Source organism: Notolabrus celidotus, chromosome 4 (assembly GCF_009762535.1).
Source record: "Notolabrus celidotus isolate fNotCel1 chromosome 4, fNotCel1.pri, whole genome shotgun sequence".
Classification (NCBI taxonomy): Eukaryota; Metazoa; Chordata; class Actinopteri; order Labriformes; family Labridae; genus Notolabrus; species Notolabrus celidotus.
The window spans coordinates 38,913,016-38,926,787 of NC_048275.1; the positions used below are offsets into that span (position 1 = coordinate 38,913,016).

Consider the following 13,772-nt stretch of genomic DNA (forward strand, 5'->3'; position numbering starts at 1 on the left):
GAGTAACATATCTTTGGATTGATTTATTGAGTTCAAATCTTTAAAGATGAGTGCTGATGGAAGGTAAGCCTCTCAAAGTGAACTTCCTGTTGTGTGTGTGAAACCTTTGTAACTGTGGTTGGTGTTTTCTCTGTGAAGGTGAACATTAGTCACTGGTTGTGTTTCTATCAGGATTAACACAGTAAACAGGAGTGGAGGCAGAAAGAACTGTACTCAGCATGTAGTATCTTCATGTGTGTCCTGTGTTTGTAGGAGGATCCAGCAGTGTTTCTACCAGGATCCACTACATAGAATCTATCACATCAACACTGTGTGTCATTATATTATATACACTACATGATGTTATATTTGTTCCACAGAGTTCAGAGATCAGAGGCTCCCATTGGTCAGTCTGCCCAGCAGCATCAAACACAGCTGGACTCTATATTGATGGTGAGTAAATGTACAAACACAGCTCCTCCTGAGAATCAGAGCACTCACTCATTCTGTTTGGATGTTTGTGTTTCCTGATTACACTGCAAACATCATCTCTGCCTGAATTCTCTTCACACTCAGTGTTTGACTGACTGAATGAAGCCTTACATTTCTGAGCTGCACACAGTCAGAGGTCAGAGGTCATGCTGCTCTCACACAGGCTCAGACTTTGGAAGCAGAGTTCACAAAGTGAGTCCAGTTTGAGGTCTAAACAACAGAAACACTTGGCTTCATGTTAATGACAGCTGCTGCTTTCAGCTTCATTCTAACAAACACATCAGGTCTAAAGTCACTGCAGACTTCTTCTGGAGGAAAGCACACCAGGAGATTTCTCCAACAGGAAGTTCATTTCAGAGAAACTTGATTTGTAGAAGACAGGACCATCCACAGACTAAGTCCTGAAGCAGCATTGTGATCCAGTCTCCATGCTGGACTCTGCATACCAGCAGGCTCTCTGTCTGTCACAGATGAGCTGATGTTCTATTTTGTTGTGCTCCAGCTGCTCCAGGAGAACATCATCGGTTTTGTAAAGACCGAGCTGAAGGAGATCCAGAGAGCTCTGAGTCCAGATTACCCAGAATGCTTAGCGAGTCAGAGGGAGGATGAGGATGAAGAGCAGAGGAGGAGCAGAGAGGCCTTTCTGGAGATCACTCTGCACTTCCTGAGGAGAATGAAGCAGGAGGAGCTGGCTGACTGTCTGCAGAGCAGTAAGAGGATTTGAACACATTGAACATGATGGAGAGAGGAAATAGAGACAACATGGGAGAGGTTTACATTTCAAACTCTGCTGTTAATATGATGCACACGTTTGTATCACATCTATGAGCTGTGAGAAAGTGTTCACAGCTGATGAAGAGATTTCAGAGAGGAGGAAAATCAAATCCATCCTGATGTCTGAAAGTGTAAATTCATCAGACTGATAGTAGCTTCAGTTCATTCATCACATTTCTCTTCTGTTCTTTCAGGAACTGTTGTTCCAGAGTGCAGACGTAAACTGAAGTCTCACCTGAAGGAGAAGTTCCAGTGTGTGTTTGAGGGGATCGCTAAAGCAGGAAACCCAACCCTTCTGAACCAGATCTACACAGAGCTCTACATCACAGAGGGAGGGACTGGAGAGGTCAATGATGAACATGAGGTCACACAGATTGAAGCAGCATCCAGGACACCACACAGACCAGAGACCACCATCAGACAAGAAGACATCTTTAAAGGCCCACCTGGAAGAGATCAACCAATCAGAGCAGTGCTGACAAAGGGAGTGGCTGGCATCGGGAAAACAGTCTTAACACAGAAGTTCACTCTGGACTGGGCTGAAGACAAAGACCACCAGGACATCCAGTTCACATTCCCCTTCACTTTCAGAGAGCTGAATGTGCTGAGAGAGAGAAAGTTCAGCTTGGTGGAACTTGTTCATCACTTCTTTACTCAGACCAGAGAAGCAGGACTCTGCAGGTTTGAAGAGTTCCAGGTTGTGTTCATCTTTGACGGTCTGGATGAGTGTCGACTTCCTCTGGACTTCCACAACAATCAGATCCTGACTGAGGCTACAGAGTCCACCTCAGTGGATGTGCTGCTGACAAACCTCATCAGGGGGAACCTGCTCCCCTCTGCTCACCTCTGGATCACCACAAGACCTGCAGCAGCCAATCAGATCCCTCCTGAGTGTGTTGACATGGTGACAGAGGTCAGAGGGTTCACTGACCCTCAGAAGGAGGAGTACTTCAGGAAGAGATCCAGAGACCAGGAGCAGGCCAGCAGAGTCATCTCCCACCTCAAGACATCCCGAAGCCTCCACATCATGTGCCACATCCCGGTCTTCTGCTGGATCACTGCTACAGTTCTGGAGGATGTGCTGAAGACCAGAGAGGGAGGAGGGCTGCCCAGGACCCTGACTGAGATGTACATCCACTTCCTGGTGGTCCAGTCCAAACTAAAGAGCATCAAATACGATGGAGGAGCTGAGACTGATCCACACTTGAATAAAAAGAGCAGGGAGATGATCCAGTCTCTGGGAAAATTGGCTTTTGATCAGCTGCAGAAAGGAAACCTGATCTTCTATGAGTCGGACCTGACAGAGTGTGGCATCAAGATCAAGGAAGCCTCAGTGTACTCAGGAGTGTTCACACAGATCTTCAGAGAGGAGAGAGGACTGTACCAGGACCAGGTGTTCTGCTTCATCCACCTGAGCGTTCAGGAGTTTCTGGCTGCTCTTCATGTCCATCTGACCTTCACCAGGTCTGGACTCAACCTGATGGAAGAACAACCAACATCCCTGATCTCTAAAATCTTTAGAGACAAACCTAAACTGAACCGTCTCCATCAGAGTGCTGTGGACCAGGTTGTACAGAGTCCAAATGGACACCTGGACTTGTTCCTGCGCTGCCTCCTGGGTCTTTTACTGCAGACCAATCAGGCTCTCCTGAGAGGTCTGCTGACACAGACAGGAAGTAGCTCACAGACCAATCAGAAAACAGTCCAGTACATCAAGAAGAAGATCAGTGAGGATCTGTCTGCAGAGAGAAGCATCAACCTGTTCCACTGTCTGAATGAACTGAAGGACCGGTCTCTAGTGGAGCAGATCCAACAGTCCCTGAGATCAGGACTTCTCTCCACAGAGAAACCGTCTCCTGCTCAGTGGTCAGCTCTGGTCTTCATCTTACTGTCCTCAGAGAAAGATCTGGACCTGTTTGACCTGAAGAAGTACTCTGCTTCAGAGGAGGCTCTTCTGAGGCTGCTGCCAGTGATCAAAGCCTCCAACAAAGCTGTGTGAGTTCATGAGGGAGACATTTGAAATAGAATTCATTCTGTTCATGACAACTGAAACCATTTGTTTGTTCTCATCATCTTCTTCAGGCTGAGTGGATGTAACCTGTCAGAGAGAAGCTGTGAAGCTCTGTCCTCAGTCCTCAGCTCACAGTCCTCCAGTCTGAGAGAGCTGGACCTGAGTAACAACCACCTGCAGGATTCAGGAGTGGAGCTGCTGTCTGCTGGACTGAAGAGTCCACATTGTAAACTGGAAACTCTCAGGTCAGTGTGAACCTGAAAGTAAAATCTGACACTATCAGAGACAATAATCCAATGAATGTAAATGACATTGAAACAGAAAGTTCCTCATCAGCAGCGTAGGCAGAAATCACTGTGTGAGTGGGAACAGAAAAACTCAGGTGGGCCCGTCCAAGGCCAATCATAAGCTACTTAGTATGTTCTGAACATTTACCAAAGAATGCCATTACAACTATCCTTCCCTGAAAGCACCACAGTTTGGTCATGCTCCACATCACTCTAAAGTTTCTCAAATTATCAGTAAGTATAGGTAAGGAAAGTCAACAAATGCAGTCAGTCCTAATGAAGGCTGATGATTAATAGACACATTTAAACGAGTACAACAAAGAATTTGGTTTATTGAACATCACATAAACATGCACAGCTCTCAATCATTTCAAAACAACAGCAGAGTGGGTGAATGTTTCCATGTCCTCTAAGGTGTGCTGGATGTAACCTGTCAGAGAGAAGCTGTGAAGCTCTGTCCTCAGTCCTCAGCTCACAGTCCTCCAGTCTGAGAGAGCTGGACCTGAGTAACAACCACCTGCAGGATTCAGGAGTGGAGCTGCTGTCTGCTGGACTGAAGAGTCCACATTGTAAACTGGAAACTGTCAGGTAAGTGTAAACCTGAAAGTAAAATCTGACACTATCAGAGACAATAATCCAATGAATGTCAGCAACATCGATTCACAAAGTTCCACATGACTCTAAAGTTTCTGAGACCGTTCATCACTTTACTGTGTTAGCATGCTAACGGTAATATTACTGACTGAAGTAACTAAACCATGTGGTCTGAGTTGTTTGGTTAGTTAAATTCTGATTAACAGTGTAAGGGCTGAGTTTATTGGACACCAGCAGTGATCCCAGTGCAGCAGAATCTCTGAGCGCGTCCCCTCATCAACAGAAGCACTGCGCGCATTTACTGCGCAGTCCCACACAGTCAGTCCAGGTTCAGACCATCAGACCAGTCCCACAAAGTCAGTCCAGGTTCAGACCGTCAATGGTTTGGATTCAAGTAGCCGCCCTCCTTGTAATAAAAAATATAACCAATGAGGACTCGACTTAGACTCAGATAATGAGGACTCGACTCAGTCTCGGATAATGAGGACTCGACTCAGACTCAGATAATGAGGACTCGACTTAGACTCAGATAATGAGGACTCCACTCAGACTCAGATAATGAGGACTCGACTTAGACTCCGATAATGAGGAATCGACTCAGACTAAGATAACGAGGACTCGACTCGGACTCAGATAATGAGGACTTGACTCAGACTCAGAAAGTTAGGACTCTACTCAGACTCAGATAGTGAGGACTCGACTCAGACTCAGATAATGAGGACTTGACTCAGACTCAGATAACAAGGACTCGACTCGGACTCAGATAATGAGGACTTGACTCAGACTCAGAAAGTGAGGACTCTACTCAGACTCAGATAATGAGGACTCGACTCAGACTCAGATAACAAGGACTCGACTCGGACTCAGATAATGAGGACTTGACTCAGACTCAGATAGTGAGGACTCGACTCAGACTCAGATAACAAGTACTCGACTCGGACTCAGATAATGAGGACTTGACTCAGACTCAGATAGTGAGGACTAGACTCAGACTCAGATAATGAGGACTTGACTCAGACTCGGATAATGAGGACTTGACTCAGACTCAGATAATGAGGACTCGACTCGGCCTCAGATAATGAGGACTTAACTCAGACTCAGATAGTGAGGACTTGACTCGGACTCAGATAATGAGGACTTGACTCAGACTCAGAAAGTGAGGACTCTACTCAGACTCAGATAGTGAGGACTCGACTCAGACTCAGATAACAAGGACTCGACTCGGACTCAGATAACGAGGACTCGAATTAGACTCGGATAATGAGGACTTGACTCAGACTCAGATAACGAGGACTTGACTCAGACTCAGATAACGAGGACTCGACTCGGACTGAGATAATGAGACCTTGACTCAGACTCAGAAAGTGAGGACTCTTCTCAGACTCAGATAGTGAGGACTCGACTCAGACTCAGATAACAAGGACTCGACTCGGCCTCAGATAATGAGGACTTAACTCAGACTCAGATAGTGAGGACTCGACTCAGACTCAGATAATGAGGACTTGACTTAGACTCCGAAAGTGAGGACGCGACTCAGACTCAGATAGTGAGGACTTAACTCAGACTCAGATAGTGAGGACTTGACTCAGACTCAGATAGTGAGGACTTAACTCAGACTCAGATAGTGAGGACTTGACTCAGATTCGGATAATGAGGACTTGACTCAGACTCAGATAGTGAGGACTCGACTCAGACTCAGATAGTGAGGACTTAACTCAGACTCAGATAGTGAGGACTTGACTCAGACTCAGATAGTGAGGACTTAACTCAGACTCAGATAGTGAGGACATGACTCAGATTCGGATAATGAGGACTTGACTCAGACTCAGATAGTGAGGACTCGACTCAGACTCAGATAATGAGGACTTGACTTAGACTCCGAAAGTGAGGACGCGACTCAGACTCAGATAATGAGGACTCAACTCAGACTCAGATAATGAGGACTCGACTCAGACTCAGATAATGAGGACTTGACTCAGACTCAGATAGTGAGGACTTAACTCAGACTCAGATAGTGAGGACTTGACTCAGACTCGGATAATGAGGACTTGACTCAGACTCAGATAATGAGGACTCGACTCGGCCTCAAATAAAGAGGACTTGACTCAGACTCAGATAATGAGGACTCGACTCAGACTCAGATAGTGAGGACTTAACTCAGACTCAGATAGTGAGGACTTGACTCAGACTCAGATAGTGAGGACTCGACTCAGACTCAGATAATGAGGACTTGACTTAGACTCCGAAAGTGAGGACGCGACTCAGACTCAGATAATGAGGACTCAACTCAGACTCAGATAATGAGGACTTGACTCAGACTCAAATAGTGAGGACTTTACTCAGACTCAGATTTGCAGGTTGGTGACTCCACTACAACACTGCAGCAAGGATAGGTCAGGAAAAGCAACATAGTCAGTCTGTCTTTATTAATACTGGCTGATTATTAGAACAATGTAAGACAAAGAAAAGATGATTTATTGAACATCACATAAACATGCACAGCTCTCAATCATTTGAAAACAACAGCAGAGTGGGTAAATGTTTCCATGTCTTCTAAGGTGTGCTGGATGTAACCTGTCAGAGAGAAGCTGTGAAGCTCTGTCCTCAGTCCTCAGCTCACAGTCCTCCAGTCTGAGAGAGCTGGACCTGAGTAACAACCACCTGCAGGATTCAGGAGTGGAGCCGCTGTCTGTTTACAACATTGTAAACTGGAAACTTTCAGGTCAGGTTTCCTTCTCATAATGTTTATGGTTGTTTGTATTTAAATGGTCCAAACTTCAACACTTTGCTGACTGTATGTTTTTATTTCTAACTCCAGGCTGTCAGGATGTCTGATCACAGAGGAAAGCTGTGCTTCTCTGGCCTCAGCTCTGACCTCCAACTCCTCCCACCTGAGAGAGCTGGACCTGAGCTACAACCATCCAGGAGACTCAGGAGTGGATCTGCTGTCTGCTGGACTGGAGGATCCCCTCTGCAGACTGGATACACTGAGGTATAACAGACAACAACAACTCAAACACTGAATGTTTGAAAGAAAACATCTCATTCACTAACAAAGATCTTGTTGAGTTGAAGTCTTTTCAGAGGAGTGATTGGACCTGAATCAGAGAACACACAGACCACCAGAAGACTATCAAGTAGAACAAATCTATCCAGTAGAAAGATCCAGATCTGGGGTCTCATTTATAAAAGAGTGCGTAGAATCCCTACTAAAAGAGTAGGTACTTCAAAAACCCGGAAATGGCGTGTGCCAAAAATAATTCTGATTTATAAAACCGTTCACACGCAAACTTTACGCAATGTTCCGTTTATAAATCACAAACCACCTGGAGATATGCTCACAAAGTTCAGCCTCGTGTTCCACCCTCTTCACGCCCACATTCAACCATAAACGGTCAATGCAAGCTTTATGAATGAACATGCAGACTGGCTCCCAATAAAATGTAGAACAGAATTTAAAATCCTTCTTTTAACCTACAAAGACCTTAAAAATCAGACACCCTCGTATCTTAAAGAGCTCATAGTGCCCTATTACCCCTCTAGAACTCTACGCTCCCAACATGCAGGCTTGCTAGTTGTACCTAAAATCTCTAAAAGTAGTATGGGAGGTAGAACCTTCAGTTATCAGGCCCCTCTCCTTTGGAATCATCTACCAGTCAGGGTCCAGGAGGCAGACACCCTCTCTACTTTTAAGAGTAGGCTTCAAACTTTCCTTTTTGATAAAGCTTATAGTTAGAGCTGGATCAGGCTTGGACCAGCTTGTGTCATGCTGCTAGGCCTAGACTGCGAGGGGAACTGGCACACTGACACACTGGGATCCTAGCTCACCCCCTTCCCCCCCAACCCCCTCATCACTTACTTTAACTCTGCCTGTCTCATTAAAGTTACTAACCATAGACCTTTCTGGAGTCCCTGAGCTCCCTTGTCTGGTAGATTCCTCTGAGCTGCCGTAGACGTCCTCCTGCTGTGGACGATCTGGACTCCAGCTGATACGGACGTGCTGGACTCCAGCGGCAACAGCTACTACTGCTCGTCTCATCACTATCACTTCTCTCTCTTACTCCCCTCTATCCCTCTTTCCAGACCCAACTCGGTCGAGGCATGATGGCTGTCTAACATGAGTCTGGTTCTGCTCGAGGTTTCTGCCTGTTAAAGGAAGTTTGTCCTCTCCACTGTAACTAGCTAAATACTGCAATGTGTAATGCTCATGGTGGATTAAGGTGGGGTCAGACTGAGTCTTATCCTGTCTTGGTGTTGGGTCTCTGTTCATAATTTGACATAGAGTGGTCTAGACCTGCTCTGTTTGTAAAAGAGTCTTGAGATAACGTTTGTTGTGATTTGGCGCTATACAAATAAAGATTGATTGATTGAAATGAGCTGGAAGATCAAAGGTTCTCACGGTGAATCACGGCAACAACAGAGAGGAAGACAGAGGAAATAAAGTCTCTGACACACAAACCGTGGTCCTCATGAATGAAGCGGAGGTCAGAGAGCATGCATTGTTTGTTTCTTACAACAGGAGGGACACAAAAGAAATACAAATAAAAATATGGTGCGACTCCATGTCGCTGCAGCGATCATGCATCCGTCAGAGCATCCATCATTCATCATGACAAACGGTCTCACTGCAGTGTTTCATGTTTACAGGACACACACTTTTATTTCACATTACAGAGAGCTCACGTCCTTCAGAGATCTCCTCTCTCTGATATTATCTGACAGAAGTTTGATCCATGATATATAAGTGTTAATGTGTTGGTTTCATCACGGGCAGCTTGGCCTGCGCTCTGACTGATTGTGATGATATGTAAGATAATAACTGTGAGAACCGGTCATGGCTTTACTCCACACTGTTCTCATTAACACAGTAAACACATGCAGGTGAGGAAGAGTGTGTGAGGTAGCTGTCACCGTGTCTCTGCACTCCGCGTGCGTCGTACAGCAGTCTTTATTAAAAGTATAATTACACACAATCTGAACTCGATATGTTCAGATGCACCTACATTTATCCTTGGGGATTTGAATCATTGTAAACTTGATAAAACTTGGAGAACGTATGAACAATATGTCACCTGTGCAACAACATGGAAGAACACCACACTGGATCTCTGTTATGGTTCAGTCAGTGGAGCATACGAGTCTATGCCTATGCCTTCTTTCGGTGCTTCTTATCACAACAGTGATTTTCTTATGCCTGTCTACAAACCTTGTTTTCAACATCTCCAACATAAGGAAAGGACAGTGAAAAGGTGGTCAGAAAGTGGTATGTCCTCTCTTCAGGCGTGCTTTGAGTGTACATTGGCAGTGTTTCTATGATACTCGTGAGGATTCTAATGAGCTTACAGAAAAAATATCCTCTTACATTACCTTTTGTGTGGATCTGGTTATCCCTACTAAAAAAAGATGTTTACTTATCCAAATAATAAGCCTTGGGTCACAAAGGAACTAAAATCAGTTATCAACAAAAAGAAAAGGATTTTCTACTCTGGTGACCCACTAGAGATCAGGGCTGTCTCCAGGGAGGTAGAGGTGGAAATCAGGAAGGCAAAACTAAAGTGTAAGAATAACATTGAGAATCAGTTTAGTGGTGGGGACCTAAGAGAAGCCTGGAGTGGAATTAAGTCCATTGCATCCATTCATCAGTCCACTCAAAATTTTTCTCTCGTTGTGAAAGGACTGACTTCCTTTGTGATATTTCCATGATGAGACAGTCCCTTGTTAAATGGTAAATGGACTTGTACTTATATAGCGCTTTTCTAGTCTTTCTGAGCACTCAAAGCGCTTTTACACTACTTGTCGCATTCACCCATTCATACCCATTCACTCACTGATGGTAGAGGCTAGTACAGTAAGGGACCATCAGTGTTAGCTAATCTCATTCATACACATTCACACACCTCTGAACAACAGAGGGAGAAATTTGGGGTTCAGTGTCTTGCTCAAGGACACTTCGGCATGTGACTGCAGGAGCTGGGATCGAACCGCCAACCTTCCGATTGATAGACGGCCGACTCTACCCACTGAGCCACAGCCGTCATTCTGTCCTTGTGGTTGCCCAGAAAACAGTCACATCATTGTTTAATACAGTTTACATTAGGAAGGCTGCTGGCCCTGACTTAATTTGTGGACGCACACTGCGTCACTGTGCTGACCAGCTCAGTGACGTGTTCACTAAACTTTTTCTGATGTGTGCCGATAGTGGTCAGGTAACATCTATTTGGAAAACAGCCACAATAATTCCTGTACCGAAATCAAATAAACCGAGGGATCTGAATGATATTAGACCAGTGGCTCTGACATCATTGGTGAAGAAAACATCTGAAAAAATCTTAGAAGAAGAAGTCATCTCCATGAGGGAAGACTTGATCCGCTACAGTTTGCCTATCAAGCTGGGAAAAGTGTGGATGATGCCATGCCATAGGCTCCTTGAAAAGCCAAGATCTCATGCCAGACTTTTATTTGCTGATTTTTCATCAGCTTTCTATAAAATGCAGCCTCATATTTTAATTGAGACTCTCCTCTCATTTTAAATTGCCTGGTCAGATTTTATTGTTGCCTTTAAACATTTTAACAAACAGAGTCCAGCGGGTTTTAATGAATGGTCACATGTCCAAGCTGTAGGAGCAGCTATCTGGTTCTCAGCTCTGCTGTCTCTTCTTCAGGGTTCTGAGTCAGGCCATGGAGATACTTTATCAATGTTTGTTAAATGGTGTGATGATAACTTTCTTTACCTTAATGTCCAAAAAACTAAAGAACTGGTTATAGCCTTTAGAAGGACTGGCCAGAGGCCTTCACCTGAAGCCAGCATCACTCATGGTGAAGATGTACAAATTGTTAAATCTTCTAATGATCTCTGAACTGTGTTTGACTCTGAACCTCAGTTTGTTCAGAACACAGAGTCAATAGTTAAACGTAATCAACAAAGGATTCACTTGCTGCAGAAGCTGAACTCTTTCAGTGTTTTGGAGGTCATCCTATCTTGTTTTTATCATTCTTTCATTGAAAGTATTTTAACATTTTCCTTCATTTGCTGGTTCAATGGATTGTCTGTAAAGGACAGAAATAGTCTGAATCAGATAGTTAAAGTCTGCTCCAAGATTATTGGAGTCCAGCTGAAGGACTTGAGCTCCCTCTGGAAGAAACGTGTGGTCCAGAAAGTCAGAGGAATAATAGATCAGGCTGGCCACATTCTCTCCTCTGACTTTTCTCTTATGCCCTCTGGGTGGTGCTATCATGCAACCCCAAGGAAAACAAATAGATACTCCAACTCAATTATCCCTTCAGCTATCAGCCTGCTAAATGCTGAGAGGTAAACTGGAACCAATTGTGGCTATGCTATATTTGGAGTCTCAGGTGTATCTTACTTCCTAATGCATGTATTTAATGTATTTATTGCTGCTCCTGCTGATCTGTTGGCACTGACATGTGAATGTGGTTTTCTATATGCTGCTGTGAAGGTTTTTATTGGTTTCTTTTTGTTCCCTAATTATTTACATTGTTTCTATAAACTGGAAACAGAATTGCCCTTCGAGGATTGATCAAGTCGTCTGAACTGAACTGAACTCTGAAGCACACACAAACACACGCACACACAAACAGGCACACACAAACACACACACACACGCGCACACACACACACACACACACACACACAAACAGGCACACACAAACAGGCACACACAAACACACACACACACATGCAAACATGCACACAAACACACACACACACATGCAAACACGCACACAAACACGCACACACACACACACACACAAACAAACACGCACACACACACACAAAAACACACAAACACACACACACATGCAAACACGCACACACAAACATGCACACACACACACAAACACACGCACACACACACATGCAGATACACACACAATCACACGCACACACACAAACACACATAGTTCAAAACGCCGCAGCTCAAGTATTGACTAAAACTAGGAAGAGGGAGCACATCTCTCCAGTGCTAGCTTCTCTACACTGACTCCCAATAAAATGTAGAATAGAATTTAAAATCCTTCTTTTAACCTACAAAGCCCTTAAAAATCAGACACCTTCGTATCTTAAAGAGCTCATAGTGCCCTATTACCCCTCTAGAACTCTACGCTCCCAACATGCAGGCTTGCTAGTTGTACCTAAAATCTCTAAAAGTAGTATGGGAGGTAGAACCTTCAGTTATCAGGCCCCTCTCCTTTGGAATCATCTACCAGTCAGGGTCCGGGAGGCAGACACCCTCTCTACTTTTAAGAGTAGACTTAAAACTTTCCTTTTTGATAAAGCTTATAGTTAGAGCTGGATCAGGCTTGGACCAGCTTTTGTCATGCTGCTATAGGCCTAGACTGCCGGGGGAACTGGCACACTGACACACTGGGATCCTAGCTCACCCTCTTCCCCCCAACCCCCTCATCACTTACTTTAACTCTGCCTGTCCCATTAAAGTTACTAACCATAGACCTTTCTGGAGTCCCTGAGCTCCATTGTCTCGTAGATTCCTCTGAGCTGCCGTAGACGTCCTCCTGCTGTTGACGATCTGGACTCCAGCTGATACGGACGTGCTGGACTCCAGCGGCAACAGCTTCTACGACTCGTCTCATCACTATCACTTCTCACTCTTACTCCCCTCTATCTGTCTTTCCAGACCCAACTCGGTCGAGGCAGATGTCTGTCTAACATGAGTCTGGTCCTGCTCGAGGTTTCTGCCTGTTAAAGGAAGTTTTTCCTCTCCGCTGTAACTAGCTAAATACTGCGATGTGCAATGCTCATGGTGGATTAAGGTGGGGTCAGACTAAGTCTTATCCTGTCTTGGTGTTGGGTCTCTGTTCATAATTTGACATAGAGTGGTCTAGACCTGCTCTGTTTGTAAAAGCGTCTTGAGATAACGTTTGTTGTGATTTGGCGCTATACAAATAAAGATTGATTGATTGATTGATTGAGATTGACATACACACATGCAGACACACAAACACACGCCCCCACACACACACACACACAATAATACACTCACACACACACATGCAGAAAAGCACACACTAACACAAACACATGCACACACACACAGACAGACACACGCAAACACACACACGCGCAAACACGCACACACAAACACGCACACACAAACACACACACGCAAACACGCCCACATAAACACACACACACACGCAAACACAAACTCGCACACACACACGCAAAAACGCACACAAACACACGCCCACACACACACAAACACACGCACACACACACATGCAGATACAAACACACGCACACACACAAACACGCACATACACACATGCAGACACACGCCCACACACAAACACACACACACACATAATAATACACTCACACACACACATGCAGAAAAGCACAAACTTGCACAAACACACGCACACACACACAGACAGACACATGCAAACACACACACACGCGCAAACACGCACACACAAACACTCACGTACACACATGCAGACACACAAACACGCCCACACACAAACACAGACACACACACACACACACACACACACAAACACAAAAAACTACACTCACACACACACATGCAGAAAAGCACACACTAACACAAACACACGCACACACACACAGACAGACACACATAAACACACAC

At 44.8% G+C, this 13,772-nt stretch overlaps 1 protein-coding gene across 1 annotated transcript in view; it reads left to right on the top strand.

The window, feature by feature from the left end:
* Positions 1-391: 391 nt before the first annotated feature.
* Positions 392-13,772, top strand: part of LOC117811230 (NACHT, LRR and PYD domains-containing protein 3-like) — a 574,987-nt gene continuing 561,606 nt past the window's right edge. Inside the window, 8 exon segments of the mRNA XM_034681392.1 lie at positions 392-432; positions 974-1,181; positions 1,440-3,240; positions 3,328-3,501; positions 3,958-4,131; positions 6,696-6,829; positions 6,832-6,859; positions 6,956-7,129. Coding sequence (XP_034537283.1) covers positions 430-432; positions 974-1,181; positions 1,440-3,240; positions 3,328-3,501; positions 3,958-4,131; positions 6,696-6,829; positions 6,832-6,859; positions 6,956-7,129 — 2,696 coding nt within the window. The 5' untranslated portion in view covers positions 392-429.